Source organism: Caretta caretta, chromosome 21 (assembly GCF_965140235.1).
Source record: "Caretta caretta isolate rCarCar2 chromosome 21, rCarCar1.hap1, whole genome shotgun sequence".
In the NCBI taxonomy this organism is placed as follows: domain Eukaryota; kingdom Metazoa; phylum Chordata; order Testudines; family Cheloniidae; genus Caretta; species Caretta caretta.
Window position 1 is genome coordinate 5,515,374 of NC_134226.1, and position 16,169 is coordinate 5,531,542.

A 16,169-nucleotide genomic window follows, 5' to 3' on the forward strand; every position below is an offset into this window, starting at 1 on the left:
CAGTGGCTTTCTACAATTAAAGCAATATTGGTTTGAGATGGAGAAAGTGAAATATTAAAAAACTGAAAGCTTAAAAATGTTTTTATTTGCTTACCAAGATAATGGGTATTCTCAATATAGAGCGAAGAAATTAAAGTCAACTGAAATAGAAAACTCATGAATATCAGTTAACAGATCCCAGGAACAATCCATACATAGGGAAGCATCACTTAGTACCTTAGATTATACCAAATATTTTATTTGGAAGTTAGCAGAAAGAGTACAGCATGGACGAGGCAAGTGAGCTGCTCCCAGATTATCTAACATTGAAGGCAGGCAGGTTTCTCAGGGCTCTTTCATATTTCAGACACAAAGACAATGAGAAAAGTCCTTCACAAAAATTTCATGGGATCATCGGAATATCTGCGTGCATAGTTCTTCTGCAATCTTCAGAGATCTTAAGGGTTCTCTTATACGTGTCTAGGCTCCCCTCTACTAAGCTGTACTGTCCAGTTTACCAGAAGAAGATGTAGCCCATTTCAACTTCAAAGTGGAGGTGCAGCAGGCACTTCAAATAAGCATTAAATAGATAATATTGGAGTACTGTCATTCACAAATCAAAAGTTTGTACATGTGTGAATAATGGGTCAGATCTACCTTTTCAGGGCATGGACTGTCATTTATACAGTGTTTATACACCCCCTAGCATAAAAGGGCCCAACTTGGTTGTTGCCTTCAGGAGCTACTGCAATTTAAAATGTTAAACAATAATTATCCTTGTGCATTAATCCACAGGACATTAGGTGCTATAGTGGAAAGAGGGAAAGGAAAGAAAGGTCCAGGAATGAGAGATTTGCCGTAAGTGATCCATTTAAAGTGCAAAGGTTTAAGTATGTGTCCAAATTCAGTTGAAATCAATCCACTCGATAATCCACAAGAGCTAAGCATATATCTGAACTCAGCAGTTTCCTAACTATGGGTCATGACCTCAAGTGGGGTCATGCCATCAGCAGTTGGGTCACAATCCCATGTGCAGCGGACACCATTTTGCTTTACAAAATAGCATCCCCTATGTTGTCTGCAATGGCTGGAGCAATCAAGTCTGAAAATGGGGTCATGCAGGCAAAACAGTTTGGGGACCACCAAATTAACTCCGCGCTTTTTCCTTTAACTTCGATTTCTATCAGTTACAAAATTTACTTAACACAAATTTCATGGGGCAGTAAACATGCCTTTTAGTATCAAGGGGAAGCATGACCATGTGACAAATCAGGGTTTTATAATTCAGTGCTAAATGTCTTCATGCTAACAAATCTGCATAACAGGGTGACAACTCCACACATAAAAGAATCTGAATGACACTCAAAGAATGCGTTAGAGGTGCACGGTTCACCCACTATACTACACAAGTGGCAGTGGGTTTAGACCCTTAAAGTCTATAAACCCATGAGCTCTATGTGGCTAGGATCTAACATATGATGCTGCTTCTCTAAGCAGGGCTAAAAATATAAGCCCCCTCTGAAAATCTACTCAAGCCACTCCTAACTTGTTTTGTTTACTCTGGGAATTTACTTTCAGATGTATAAAGAAAGAAAAACAAATTGCTCTTGGGGAACAAATAAAGATCACCCATAACTTTTGTGGAAAATACTGGTGTGAACAAAATCAGCTAGAGGGCTCAACATCCTCCTTGCATGGAGCAAGATTAAAGAACGTTTTACCTTTTCCCCCCCAGGAAGTTGGGGGAGGGGTTGGTATTTCCAGATTGGAATAACCGTTGGGTTAGGCTTTGCAAAGGAGAAACATATCAAATGTATGGTGAGGAATTTACATCAGCATAGCTATGTCTCAGAGGCGTGGATTTCTCACACCCGAGACATGCAGCTCTGCTGACCTAACCCCTGCTGTTGATAGTAGTAGGCTGATGGAAGAATTCTCCTGCTGACGTAGCTACTGCCGCTCGGGGAGCTGGATTACCTATGTGGATGGGAGAACCTCTCTCGTCGGCATAAGTAGTGTCTATGCTAAGTGGTGCACCTGCAGCTCTTCAGCCATGTAGCAGCTTATTTAGTGTAGTCATGCCCTGGTCTGAGATGTGTCTTAGAACTTTAAAGTGTGGAAGAACAAAAATGCAGGCACTAGGAGAGGCAGAATTGCTCCCAAGTTATTTATGGTGGATCAGCTGTTCTATAAAGCTTAAGCTTTCAACAACGTCAGTTTTAAAAAGATATTTATTGAGATGTTTAAGCTAGAAAAAACAATTTCCTCAATTTAGGTGCTTGCCTAGTAATTAATACTTTTCCTGGTGCATTACAGTAGACCAAGAAGCAAATACTAAATGCCAGTCACCTTTGCTTTGAGGGTAGGCCAACTCCAAAGTACATTTGTTTTTTCACTGTACAATAAATGGATGCCTCTTCAATGAAGGACAAAAGAATAGTCACATCTATGTTGCTGCAGAGGGATAGGCAAAGCTTTCTACATTCCTGCCATCTATTCCATTAGGGATAGCAGGAGTCTAAAGTAAAGAGGAATTATGACATTTAATATTAAACAAAAAAGTTTCAGTTAAAAGTTAATTACTTAAAAGGCTTTTTGTTATTTGTCCCAAATTCCAAGAGGGAAGGGTATTTAGCAATTTGTTCATGTAATTACCACTGTATTTTAGAAAGATTTGAGGCATTACCTCTGTCAGATATTGGACACAGTTCTCAAGTTTTGCCCCACCCTTTCCCCAGCACTGCTCATTGCCTCAGACTCCAGCCTGACAGCACAAACCTTGAGAGACTGCCTCAAAGCACAAACCACCCTTACATGAATCACAGGGCAATACAGCTGCTTGACCTGCATCCTATGGGGACAAGCTCCTCAAGTGTTCCAGCAGCATACAGCTAAGCTGGAACTTTTCCAAGAGCACAACTGGTACTAGACCAGACAGCAGGCTGTGGATTTTTACAGATCCTCCCTCCTCAAGAAGGGTCCGAAAGTGGTGTAGTTTTTTTTTTTTTGGAGGTTTTCAGAAAGCTCACTGGGAACAGAGATTTACCATTTTTTCATTCCAAAGGAACTTGAGATTTTAAGCATGTAGTCAGAGTTAGGGGTAGGAGGGACTTTACCCATAAGGGTTACTAGTCTTTCACTCCTTGAAACAAAACAACCTATCTTACTTCTAACCTCAGCTCCATACCAAAGCCAACATCTCTGGGCACAAGCTCGTTTTAAAGCATTATGAGAGTCTTAGATTGGCAAGCTGAAAGCACCTTATTCCACACAACTTTTGCTTCCAGATACATTTAGTAAGAAATGGTCCAATTAACTTAAACCATGATCTTATTCTTCTTCATTCAGGTGCATCTGGTTCCTTGTCCAATAGTCTAGAAATTTGGACTGCATTTCTGGCCATAAAAGTAACTGTCAACCTATCAGTACTAGCATGACCGGGGAACATTACATAGCAAGAAACAACTCGCGCTGCAGCAGTAGGCAAAATCCTTCATCATTGTTCCTTTGATCTCAGTGGAGCTATGACTGTTTACATCAACTCATGATTGGCCCCCAGAAGCTTTGGAATCCCTTTTAGTATCTTTCTTGTTTCTTTCTATAAAGAAGATTCCCTATCATCTGTTTCAACTCAAGTCTCTATTTGTTATAAGATCTAGGCAGTACAAATCCTCCCATCAAGCCAAGATTTTAGCAGCCTAGACTTCAGTGGGCACAAAATCCAAAAACTCTGCACTCAAACCTGGAACAGAGCTGGGTTCTCGTTTGAAGCGTGAAAGGCCAGGAATCACAGCCCATCTTTGGTCAAGTTCCGTTTCAAAGTTCTGCCCCTGAGCATTTGGTTTTGTAGCACGAACCTTGAGTAGGTTTGAGATTACCCTTTGATACTCAGTTTCCAGAGTCAGCCAGCAGCTTTAAGTCATTCACCACAGCCTGATACTCTCTCTTCCTCACGGATGAAATCCACTCTTGCACCAAATTGGAAATCTGTTATAGCAGCAGTTCTGCCATGCTCCTGTTCTTCTGGATAGCAAAGATCTCTCTAGGATAGAAGGAGATTAATATTAGGCCGTTGTCCCACTGTCCATGGAAAAAGAAACAGGTTTTGATGTGTATTGTATAAGGTTCTCTTGTTTTTGGATACAGTATCAAGAGGATCAGTCAGGCTCTCCTATTTATCCTCTCATAATGGAGGAAGGAGACATCCAATGAATTGAAAGCAAAAACTTTTTAAAACAAAGATATTTCAAGATGTTAAGATCAACGCAGCCAGGACTGAACTCTGACCCAGCTGTAAACAGAAGACTATACTAACCGCACAAGAATGTCTTGTAGATCAATTGAAACAGAAAAGGAAAGAGGCTCACTTGCACAGAACCCTGGGACTTCTGACCATTTTAAGTTTTGAAAGCACTTGGCGCTGGGTAATACTCCAGAGATTCCCATGTAACTTTGGCTGCAAATAGATCTTTCCTTGGTTCTGACAGAACAATAGTTCTGATTAATGTACAGTGGTACAGCAAATCTGAACAGTGGTGGAGTAATCCAGCTACCTAATAATAAAGAAAAAATGTGAGAACTGAAAGCCTTAGCTGTAAGCCTAGGCATGAAAATTCACTTCCTCCCTCTAGTCTGCCAGAACCCAGATTTGGTGACCTTCAAGATATGGTACAAGACTCACCTCGTGTCCTCAGGTCACCTCTGGGAAATGAGGAAGAATGGGAGGAAGTGATGGTGAAACGTGTGTTTTGGAATCGTGATACAGAATACGGTCTGCTTTTTATTTTCTTTTTCTTATGTTGGTCAAGTACCACGTTCTTGGATGCAGTATAAGAACCTGAATAGAATAAAATGGACTAAAGTTGGTATTTTAACCCCTGCCCAGTTTTGAAAGGAACAATCACAAATATGTCAAAGATTATGTCTAACCAAAGTACATTATAGGATTTCTAAAAAAGCAAAAATTAATTTTCTAGCAGTTGAAGAGCTACCACCAAATCAGACTTTTGTTTATTCTTGTTCAACTACTGGGGAAATGTTACTCTGTATTTACAGATACAGTTCTGCAGCACATGTACGATATCAGCTCTACCGGCTTCAGTGAAGCTCCGATAATTTATACTAGCTAAGAATCTGTTCCAAAGCAAATACCTTCTCTTAAAAACTGTTCTAACCTCTGTCAGTGCACTTCCAGACCTTATATTATTCTGAACCCATTTATCAGTATATTACTGACCTCAGACAGCACCTGTTAAACCCCTCCTATATTCTTCACCCAGCATCTTATGTTCACAAAGCCATACGTTTAGTAAACTACCAGAAAATACAACTGTAAGAAGTGCTTGGGAGTAAGGGGCAGATAGATAACCAAGTTCTCTCCCAAAATTTTACAGCAGTGTTACCACTAACAGTTTCAAAAATTATACAAGTTAGATCATGGAAATAATCCATGAAAATTTAGTGTACAATGTGAAATTGTGGAAACTACATCTTTAAACAAACCCAAGTTCTTCCAACTCACCTGAGAAAGTACTACTTATTGCCTTTTAATAGGACATGTGCAGTTGTGTCTACAGCAAAAGGAGGGATAAAAAAAACATTCAAAGTCTCACATCATTCTTTTATGAACAGCCCCTCAGTGATAATTTCCTAAATATCAGTGCATATTAAGATGAAACATTGTTAAGGTCTTTTTAAAAGTTGGCCATGCAACTTATAATTAAGTTATTTTGTGCCTAGTAATAATAGTTTTACCTGGTGCAAAAAAGTAGCAGAGGAAGACACTAAACACACATTACTCACCATTGCATTTAGGAGCAGGTCCACTCCAGATTCCACTTGTTTTATCTTTTGTTGTACAATGAATGGAAGCAGCTCCAATAAGCCGGAACCCACGGTCACATCTGTAAGTTACTGTTGAGTTATAAGCAAAATTTTCTACACCCCTGCCATCGTATGTCCCATTGGCAATGTAAGGAGGGAAAGAACAAGTAATCGCTGCAGGAAAATAGAAGGTCATGAATATGAATGTTTGAGTGTTGTTGTAGCTGTGTTACTCTTAGGATATGAGAGAGACGAGATGGGTGAGGTCATACTGAGAGCCCTGTGTAGCTTGAAAGCTTATCTTTCACCAACAGAAGTTGGCCCTAAAGAGTTGATCTCACTAACCTGGTCTCATTAATATTAATAAAAGTTTCAGTTAAAAGTGCAAACATTTACTTAACAAAAAGTTTATCTAAGATCCTTAAAAGAAGAAAAAATATTTAGCCATTTGAAAATGTAGTTAGTACTGTATTTTAACCAAGTTTGAGAGAGAGAGTTTCCTCCCTCCGATTCGGAAGTCTTCCTTCTTTCAAGCTTTACTCCATCCTCTTCTAAATGTTATCATGCAAACTGGCGCTGGTCCCCATGACATAGGGCCCTGGCAAAAACTCTCTCACCAGAGCACACCCATTCCAAAACATTACTCATAGGAAAGAAGGGTTTCATGACCTTGGGGAACAGTGATAAGGTCTTCAAGTATTCCACAGCTGGAATATTAAAACATTTCTCATAGCAACAGCATGGCTGACAGACCCTCCACATAAGTGTCCAAAACAGGAGAGAGGCAAATGAACTATGAAAGGATTTAGATTGAGTTCTACTCCAAAGAAACCTCAGATTTAGGTGTTTAGGGAAGGTTGGATTTGTCTTACCTTGGCAAGTTGGAAGTTTACTCCATTCAACTTCATCTCCCTTAAGCTCACATTGAATGAAAGGCCGACCAATTAATTTGTACCTAAATAAAAAACACACACACAAAAATGAGTATCAAGTTTCTTACCTAGTTCTTTGATTGCCTGTGTAACTGTCTGGCAATTTGGAATATGGATTCTTTCAGCTTACAGGTGGTGACTTATGACCTGGGTGAAGCCTTGTTATGGGTTGAGTTAAAACCTCATTGAGATGGATGGGTGTCAATGTACCCTTCCATTAATATAGTTGTGAGAAGTCCATCACAATGCCCCACCTAAAAACAGAGATAATGTGAACCCACTCAGGAGTTTTGCACTGTGTGGAGGAAAGGTTTTTGCTGAGAGGTTGTTTTTTTTTTTTAAAGGGTATCTGTCAGGGGTCGCAAAGCAGAACAGAATCAGGGAGACTGAGACAATCTGAACAAAGCCAAGCAGAAGCTTGTAAGCACGGTGTGACCTTGAAAGAAACTTAGAGGTTGTGGGTCAAGGGTGCTGGATGAAAAGAAACTTGGGCATGTAAGCTAAAAACACTACTCCTTTGCCGCCTTTGGTTTCTCCTGCATTTGGAGAAGCGGGGCTTTCTACATTCCTTGCAAATAAGCAAGGCTGCATCAAAGAAAATACCCGATTCCATCATCAATTTCTACTTCCAACTGGAACATCATCAGGGGCCTGAACTTTGACTAGCCACTTGGTCAAAAATGGGCAACAGACATTGAATAAGATTGTTCCTGCTGTGAATACCAGCATGACCAAGGCACAAGTAGTAAAAGGCAATTTAAGCAAGCAAATAGGTGGATACAACACACTCTCTGCAAGCTTAATGGGTTTATACTGAATCAAACACTTGGGAACAGTCATTAATCCTGTGCACAGCAAAACGGTGGATTCTCTGCCCTCTAATTTGCACATTGTAGGGATCCTTACTTCTTCCATTGCTAGAGAAGGCAGAAAGAGTCCCTAAAACAGCCCCAGTTACTCAGTGTGATGAATCCCCAAAGAACTAGTAATTTTAGTTACTGTCAGACTGTTCAGAGTGTTTTCACACGTGAAAGGGTTTAGACTTTAGACTGGCCATATTTTAAAGAATCCTTATTGAGGTTACAGGGACAAACCATCCCGATGTGTAGAAAGAATAGTAAATATGGCAGGCAACCAGCTTGGCTTAACAGCGAAATCCTTGCTGATCTTGAACACAAAAAAGAAGCTTACAAGAAGTGGAAGATTGGACAAATGACCAGGGAAGAGTATAAAAATATTGCTCGGGGATGCAGGAGTGAAATCAGGAAGGCCAAATCACACCTGGAGTTGCAGCTAGCAAGAGATGTTAAGAGTAACAAGAAGGGTTTCTTCAGGTATGTTAGCAACAAAAAGAAAGTCAAGGAAGGTGTGGGCCCCTTACTGAATGAGGGAGGCAACCTAGTGACAGAGGATGTGGAAAAAGCTAATAATGTACTCAATGCTTTTTTTGCCTCTGTCTTCACGAACAAGGTCAGCTCCCAGACTACTGTACCGGGCAGCACAGCATGGGGAGGAGGTGACCAGCCCTCTGTGGAGAAAGAAGTGGTTCAGGACTATTTAGAAAAGCTGGACGTGCACAAGTCCATGGGGCCGGACGAGTTGCATCCAAGAGTGCTAAAGGAGTTGGCAGATGTGATTGGAGAGCCATTGGCCATGATCTTTGAAAACTCATGGTGATCCGGGGAAGTCCCTGACGACTGGAAAAAGGCTAATGTAGTGCCCATCTTTAAAAAAGGGAAGGAGGAGGATCCTGGGAACTACAGGCCAGTCAGCCTCACCTCAGTCCCTGGAAAAATCTTGGAGCAGGTCCTCAAGGAATCAATTCTGAAGCACTTAGAGGAGAGGAAAGTGATCAGGAACAGTCAGCATGATTCACCAAGGGCAAGTCATGCCTGACTAATCGAATTGCCTTCTATGATGAGATAACTGGTGGATGTGTTGTTCCTTGACTTTAGCAAAGCTTTTGACTCGGTCTCCCACAGTATTCTTGCCAGCAAGTTAAAGAAGTATGGGCTGGGTGAATGGACTATAAGGTGGATAGAAAGCTGGCTAGATTGTCGGGCTCAACGGGTAGCGATCAATGGCTCCATGTCTAGTTGGCAGCCGGTATCAAGTGAAGTGCCCCAAGGGTCAGTCCGGGGCTGGTTTTGTTCAATGATCTGGAGGATGGTGTGTCTTGCACCCTCAGCAAGTTTGCAGAGGACACTAAACTGGGAGGAGAGGTAGATACGCTGGAGGGTAGGGATAGGATACAGAGGGACCTACACAAATTAGAGGATTGGGCCAAAAGAAATCTGATGAGGTTCAACAAAGACAAGTGCGGAGTCCTGCACTTAGGACAGAAGAATCCCTCGCACCGCTACAGACTAGAGACCGAATGGCTCGGCAGCAGTTCTGCAGAAAAGGACCTAGGGGTTACAGTGGACGAGAAGCTGGATATGAGACAACAGTGTGCCCTTGTTGCCAAGAAGGCCAATGGCATTTTGGGATGTATACGTAGGGACATTGCCAGCAGATCGAGGGACGTGATCGTTCCCCTCTATTCGACATTGGCGAGGCCTCATCTGGAGTAGTGTGTCCAGTTTTGTCCAGCCCGACGCTACAAGAAGGATGTGGAAAAATTGGAAAACGTCCAGCAGAGGGCAACAAAAATGATTAGGGGACTGGAACACATGAGTTATGAGGAGAGGCTGAGGGAACTGGGATTGTTTAGTCTGCAGAAGAGAAGAATGAGGGGGGATTTGATAGCTGCTTTCAGCTACCTGAAGGAGGTTCCAAAGAGGATGGATCTAGACTGTTCTCAGTGGTTGCTGATGACAGAAGAAGGAGTAATGGTCTCAAGTTGCAGTGGGGGAGGTCTAGGTTGGATATTAGGAAAAACTTTTTCACTAGGAGGGTGGTGAAACACTGGAATGCGTTACCTAGGGAGGTGGTGGAATCTCCTTCCTTAGGAATTTTTAAGGTCAGGCTTGACAAAGCCCTGGCTGGGATGATTTAGTTGGGGATTGGTCCTGCTTTGAGCAGGAGGTTGGACTAGATGACCTCCTGAGGTCCCTTCCAACCCTGATATTCTATGACTTGCTTGCTGCAAGCCGACAACTACTCTTGTGGTCCCATCCTGTGGAACTGTTCTGAAATGGAACCACCTGGCATTCTACACCTTTGATAACTGCCTAGTTATCTGGCGTAGTCAAGAATTAAAAACACTGTCCACTCTGACCATACACTTCACTCTGAAAGTTAGTGGTTCAGCCTAAGCATCTCTAGGCCACCTCAGGGGAAGGCAAAGAGGCAGTTTGCCCCAGGCCCCCCATTTAAGAGGCCCCCAAACTGAGGGATGACGCAACCTCAGCACACCAGGCTGCAATGCAATGACAGAGGGGCAACAGGGCCAAAGCTGAGCAGTGCTGTAACCTCATGGGCCAGGTCTCAAAGCCCAGAGCTGGTCCCAGCCTGACAGGACAGGAGCCACGCCAGCGGGCTCACTCCCCACTCCCCCCCCAGTAATTTATTTTTAGAAGGGTGGGAAGCCTCAGTTCCAGATTTTGCCCCAGGCCTTCTAATGTCTGTGCAGCCCCAGCTACCCCTCCTCTGTCAGCAGAATTCCATTTCCAAGGTTGTGTGACCTTTAAAAGATTCCTGCGTAGAAATTAGCGAACGGGGTATGCGGCCACACAGCCTTCCCGACCGTCTTTCCTCGAGCACTGGGGGAAAAGGCCACATCTACACTACAGGGATTGTAGCAACACAGCTCTGCCTGCAAAACCCTACAGCATACATGCAGCCTTCAACATTTTTTCTGTTGCTGTAGAAAACACCTCCCAGAGGGACAGTCCTAGGTTGACTGACACATTCTTCGGTGGATCTAGCTGCATTTACACCAGGGGTTATGTCAGCATAGCTATCATGCTCAGAGGTGTGGATTTTTCACACCCTGACTGCCATACCTATGTCAACCTACACGAAGCATAGACCAGGCCTAACCATGTGTGTTTGGCGGTCGGAGGGGTGTTAAGGTTTTAATAGGAAAGAGACAAAGAACAGTTTTTGGTAGAGTTGTTTTTCATTTTGCAACTAAAGATCTTTTCCAGTTCTCTAAACCCTGATTAAAACCATGCATGGAAAATCTGAACCAAGTTACAGATTGATGGCAAGTGCGGTTCATACACGGGCTCCGTAACTGCAAAGGCAACTGACAGACCAATTTTACTGTGGTAGCTTTTTCAAATAGATACTTGAACACCCACATCTTCTGTGTAGTAGTTCCTTTGAAATAAATAGATAAATACGTAGTCATTTTATGCTGACCTATTTGTCTAGACACCTACCATAATTTGGACCTACCTTCTATTATGTGTAAAAGCTTAAAAATATTTGTGCTAATTTTAGTTTGTGATAGAAGTTATACTTAGGCCTGAATCACACCCAGGGCCCATGCTACAAAATTTAGGGCATCCCACAAATATTTCAACCAGAAAGTGTTCTTCCCACAGAAACCACACCACTGAGAATCTCTCTCACCACCTACAGGGTAACTCCACCTGACACCATTTGCATTCCATGTGGAAAGATTTAAATTCAAGCCCAGCTGCATGTGAACTGGGACATACTGGGCCTGATTTTATACTTGTTATAGACTCTGTGGCACTACATAACCCATCTGGACAGGATCTGGTGTTCACTGACCTACACTGGATGCAAAAAGTAAAGGCACCCCAGCAAACCCCTATTCTCCCTCCTCTACACACAGCTGGGACTTCTTCCCATTTCAGCTTCATCACTCAAGTGGGGAGGGTGGAGACAGACTCCATACTAGCAAATGGTTTGAAAGCTCTACTTCCAAATGAGAACCCACCCCAAGGCTGCAGTTGATAGCACTACCCCCAAGTATGGATTTGAAGTTAAACCATGCATTATTTTGCCGTTAGCCAGCAATTGTACACCAAAGTTCTTGGAATTAACTACGAGAGGCACCTTGACACTCACCCATCTTCACAGAGCAAGTCTATTTTTGCACCAAACAGAAATTCTGTCATATGACCAGCTCTGCCATGGAGTAGTTCTCCTGGATGACCACATGATTTCCCTAATAGAGACCAAGGCTAGGATTAACATTAATTTGTGTTGTCATGATGGAAACAGAAGAGCTAAACAACAACAACATACTTAAGAAGGCTATAGCTGCATGCCCACTCACACCACTTCATATAGTGTCACACCACAGAGGGTCTTTTAGTCCAGTACCATACTTCTGACAGTGGCTTTGGACACACGTGTAAAACCCACACAGGGCTCAATCATACCAGCGGCAACTGAAGGTGCTCAACCCCTTGCAGGCTGTACCCTGCACAACTGTCCAGACCAAAGGGGGTAATTATGCAATAAAACGCCCACTGGTGCCAGGGGTGGAAAGTGGGAAGGACAGGTCTGTCAAACCCCCATGGTTAATGGCTGACTTACGTCCCGAAGGTAAAAATACCCCTTCTGTCTTTTTATCCTTATTTCTGCATGCTAAATGCAGAAACTTTTTTTTTCAATCTCTCAGATTTCTTTGTTTCAGTATTTAGCAGCAGTAAGTTCCACGAGTTACCAAGCGTTGTAGAAAAAATACTCCATCCATGTCATCAATTTTAATGAAGACAGACAAGAAACCTCCCAATGGCAGAAATTCCTCCTTCCCCCTACAACAAGTAATTTCCCATGGTTATTCTAGTTGAAACATAGTGCATTAGAAATTTACTTTTCATATGAAATTCAAAGCAGACATACTGTATTCATACAGCCAGCGCTATCCTGGTACTTGATCTTCACCAGTCAGTTTTAAGAACAGCTAAATATTCCATAGAAATACAGCTATTGCAATTTATCCTAAGAAAAAACCTGGCTAAACAGCCCTTCAGACTAAATAACCAATTAAACTAGCAAATTGGGAGCCAGCTGCCTAGTGGGTCCTAATTGTGAGATGTTCTCAGATCAAGTGAGACAGAAAAGTAACCAAAAAAAAAAAAGATACTCACTTCTACAAAACTCAGGGGCTTCTGACCATGTTAAGTTGTCAAGACAAGTACTAACAAGAAGCATTTCAGTGATGTTCTCATACCCTGGGCGACAAGTATATCTCACAGTGATCCCAACAGGATGGTAATTCTTCCTCTCATCTTCCTTACTTAAGGCAGCAAACTTTAACCTTGTTGGGGCACCACAACTACCTAGCAGTAGAGACAGACATTAGTTCTGAAAGGTTTGGCTATGAAGACAGGTACAGAAACAGTCTGTTGTAACAACAGACCAAAACTCAGCGTTTAGGAAACAAATTACTCCCTTAGCAGCACTTTAGGGAGGTTACGAACAATCACGTTTGGATACCCTTTGTTAAATAGGCCCTATGGTGAATGGGCCCCCAATATAAAACTGCAGAATGCATATTAAGATATACTTTTGGTGTTTTTGTTTTATTAGATTCCCAGGTAAAAACTAAGTTTAACTGAATGTCAAGAGTACATATCAGTAATTTAGACTAAATTAAATGAGAAAGAGATTTAATTAGCCCCAAAACAAGTACAGTAAAAGCTGTGTTATCTGGCACTTTACTGACCAGAAAGCTCTATTAACTGGCATTTCTGATATCTCCCAATTCAAATCTTCAATCTAGTAACCGGGACTAGTATACTGGCCCAGGAGATTATGCAATTGCACATTCTGAACTCTACTTTTATGCAAAAGAGACAGAAGACAAATAAGCAAGCGGATATCAGTGATTTATTCAAAAATGCAGCTTCCAAGGTGTGTCATAGGGTCATTACAGATTCAGCCCGATCTCCTACACCTTCTACCTCTACAATGATAATTGATGTTGATAATGACGACCATGAGGCATCACAAGATCCTGACGTGCCTTCTGAATCGTCAAAGATTAAATTATGTTCAGTACAGTTTTCGTGTTAAGTGTATTTTTAATGATTGGGGTGTACACCATGTGCTGCCCGTAGTGATAAGATTACAGGTCAAGTTTTCTATACAGCAGGTTTACACCCAAGTGCTTCAAGAAACCAAACACTCTGCAGTGCAGGACTACTACTAGATGGGCAAGTACCTGTCTACTATTTTAAACTTCATTCATTTTATTGTATTGTAATTCTTTGAAAATTGATATTCCATTGGTAAGTATAACGCTTAATTAACTGGAGTATCTGATTAACTGGCACCCCCCATTCCCTCAACATGCTGAATAACAAAGCTTTTACTGTATTATAAATCCAGGAAATTCAGAGTTAAGGTTACTCTTACCACCACCCCAAAAGCATGTCTAAGTACGGAAATGCAGAGTTAGGCCACCCAACCAACCCTAGTAGTGATGCCAAGAAATAAGCATACAACTAGGATTCATGCATTTCAGCGTTTGTAGTCCCAGACTAGATGAAAGACATTAAACTTAATGTAAATGTTTCCCCTTCCCTTTGGGTATTTTGACTATACCTATTAAATAGGAAAAGTCTTACCTTTTCATAAGTGAAAGGCAGCCCAAGGAACTTGATTCCAGATAAAATAAAATACTTACGACCACAAAACTCGTTGATGTAGGACCATTGTGAGTTTGAAAGGCACACTACAGTGTCCGACTTTCCAGGGATTTTAAGGAAGCCATCACTGCACCTGTATGTAACTTGTGTGTCAACAGGGAAGCCCTCTGTGCGATTCACATCGGAGGGGACGGCATGATTCAGCTTCGGTGGGGGCCCACAGTCACCTGGGGACAAAACAAAAGCCCATGGTAACAGAACCTATTTATTCTAGTAGCTTTGCACACCAGAAGGACCCTGAAGCGCATCAGCGGTGAGAAAAGGGAGCTGCGACAGACCACAGGTGAGCCCATCAGGAAGGTTACTCCGATTGCCCAGCCCCCTGCAGCCCCACCCACCTCAGGGGTTTAACCTGGGAGCTGAAGACAATCAGCACCATCAGTAACAGCCACAAGAGACACAAATCCCTGCCAACCCTCCCATGCGGTTTCCCCATGGAGGGAACCCCGGAGAACGAGGGAACCCCGGGGGCAGGCGGCAGTCCCGGGGCTGAGTGCACCGGGGGAAGGGGCTCGGGGGGACCCAGCGCACGGAGCAGGCAGAGAGGGCCCCCCTTGCCTGGAAGGGGCACCCCCCGCCCCGTGACAGGAGGAGCCAACCGAAGGGCCAAAGCGCAGCCCCGGGCCCGGCCCGAGGCAGCCTCTAGCCCATGCCCTGGGAGCCCCCCCGACACCGGGACTATCCGCAGCCCCCGGCCCGGGGAGCCCCGCCCGGCACGGCGCACGGAGATGCTTTGCCCTGCCGACCCCCCGCAACTCACTGCGAGTCCCGGGCAGCAGCAGGAGCAGGAGCCCCAGGGCCAGCGCGGGGCAGGGGAGCCCCGGGGACATGGTGGGGGTTGGCCAGGGAGCTCCCACCCGCAGCCTGCGCCGTGCCCAGCACAAGTGAGGAAGGGGGTGGGGATAGAGGGGGCCTGAACAGCGTCATGAACGGTTGGAGGCGGGGTCAGGAGAGAAGGGGCGGGGCCTGAAGAGCGCTAGACCGGTTGGAGGCGGGGTCAGGAGAGAAGGGGCGGGGCCTAAACAGCGCTACGAATGGTTGGAGGCGGGGTCAGGAGAGAAGGGGCGGGGCCTAAACAGCGCTGAGACCGATTGGAGGCGGGGTGAGGAGAGAAGGGCGGGGCTGGCTCAGGCTGAATCCAGTTGGTTACAGCAAACACAAAGAGGAGGCTGGTGTTAATGTCACCGCTAACACAAGCAGCAAAGGAACGGAAATACCAAAACACACACCCTTGGGCTTTATTTTCAAAAGAGCTCAGCACAGTGAATATCGTCGGGAAGACTTGAACATCTGTCCTCACGCTGCAGATTTAGTTTTTCCACTGGAGCATGCAAACATTTGGCAGAGATATGAGAAAATGAAGCTTTATACAATGTGTGTGTGTGTTACGAGCTCAGAAACTGGATTATCTAATTTAGCAGGGGACAGGGCTGGGCAATGAACATTCATGTTTTGACGCTGTGTTTCCTTTGGCAAAAGTGCAAATTGGCAAAAGAAACAGAGCACTGCAGACTTGGGAGGGGCGAGACAGTTCAATACAATGTCTTTTTACAACATGGGAAGGAGGTGTAGTTACAGGCCACCTCACATATGGTGATAGACTGGCAAGCTCATGGGCAGTCTTTTTAAGGTGAGGGAAACACAGACTTAGCAGAGGCGTGCACTTGCCAAGAGCACCTAGAGCAGTAGGTTTCAATCTTTTTTTCATTTGCAGACCCCTAAAAAATTTCAAATTATGGTGTGGACCCCTGTGGAAATTTTGAATGGTGGTGCGGACGCCTTTGGAAATCTATTGTCTGTATATATAGTTGAATTCTGATGACTTAGTTTTCAGTCTGTCTTTTTCCTACAGGAA

General features: G+C 43.6%; 1 protein-coding gene across 1 annotated transcript; it reads right to left on the reverse strand.

The window, feature by feature from the left end:
• Positions 1 to 63: 63 nt before the first annotated feature.
• On the reverse strand, positions 64 to 15,208 carry LOC125625229 (complement decay-accelerating factor). The gene is made up of 9 exons (XM_048827067.2): positions 15,075 to 15,208; positions 14,293 to 14,481; positions 12,752 to 12,943; positions 11,721 to 11,820; positions 6,675 to 6,757; positions 5,782 to 5,976; positions 4,661 to 4,816; positions 4,295 to 4,532; positions 64 to 4,021 (listed from the first exon to the last, which is right to left on the reverse strand). Exons 1-9 carry the CDS (start codon positions 15,142 to 15,144, stop codon positions 3,970 to 3,972), a joined length of 1,275 nt encoding a protein of 424 aa, XP_048683024.2. The 5' UTR covers positions 15,145 to 15,208; the 3' UTR covers positions 64 to 3,969.
• Positions 15,209 to 16,169: the final 961 nt, after the last annotated feature.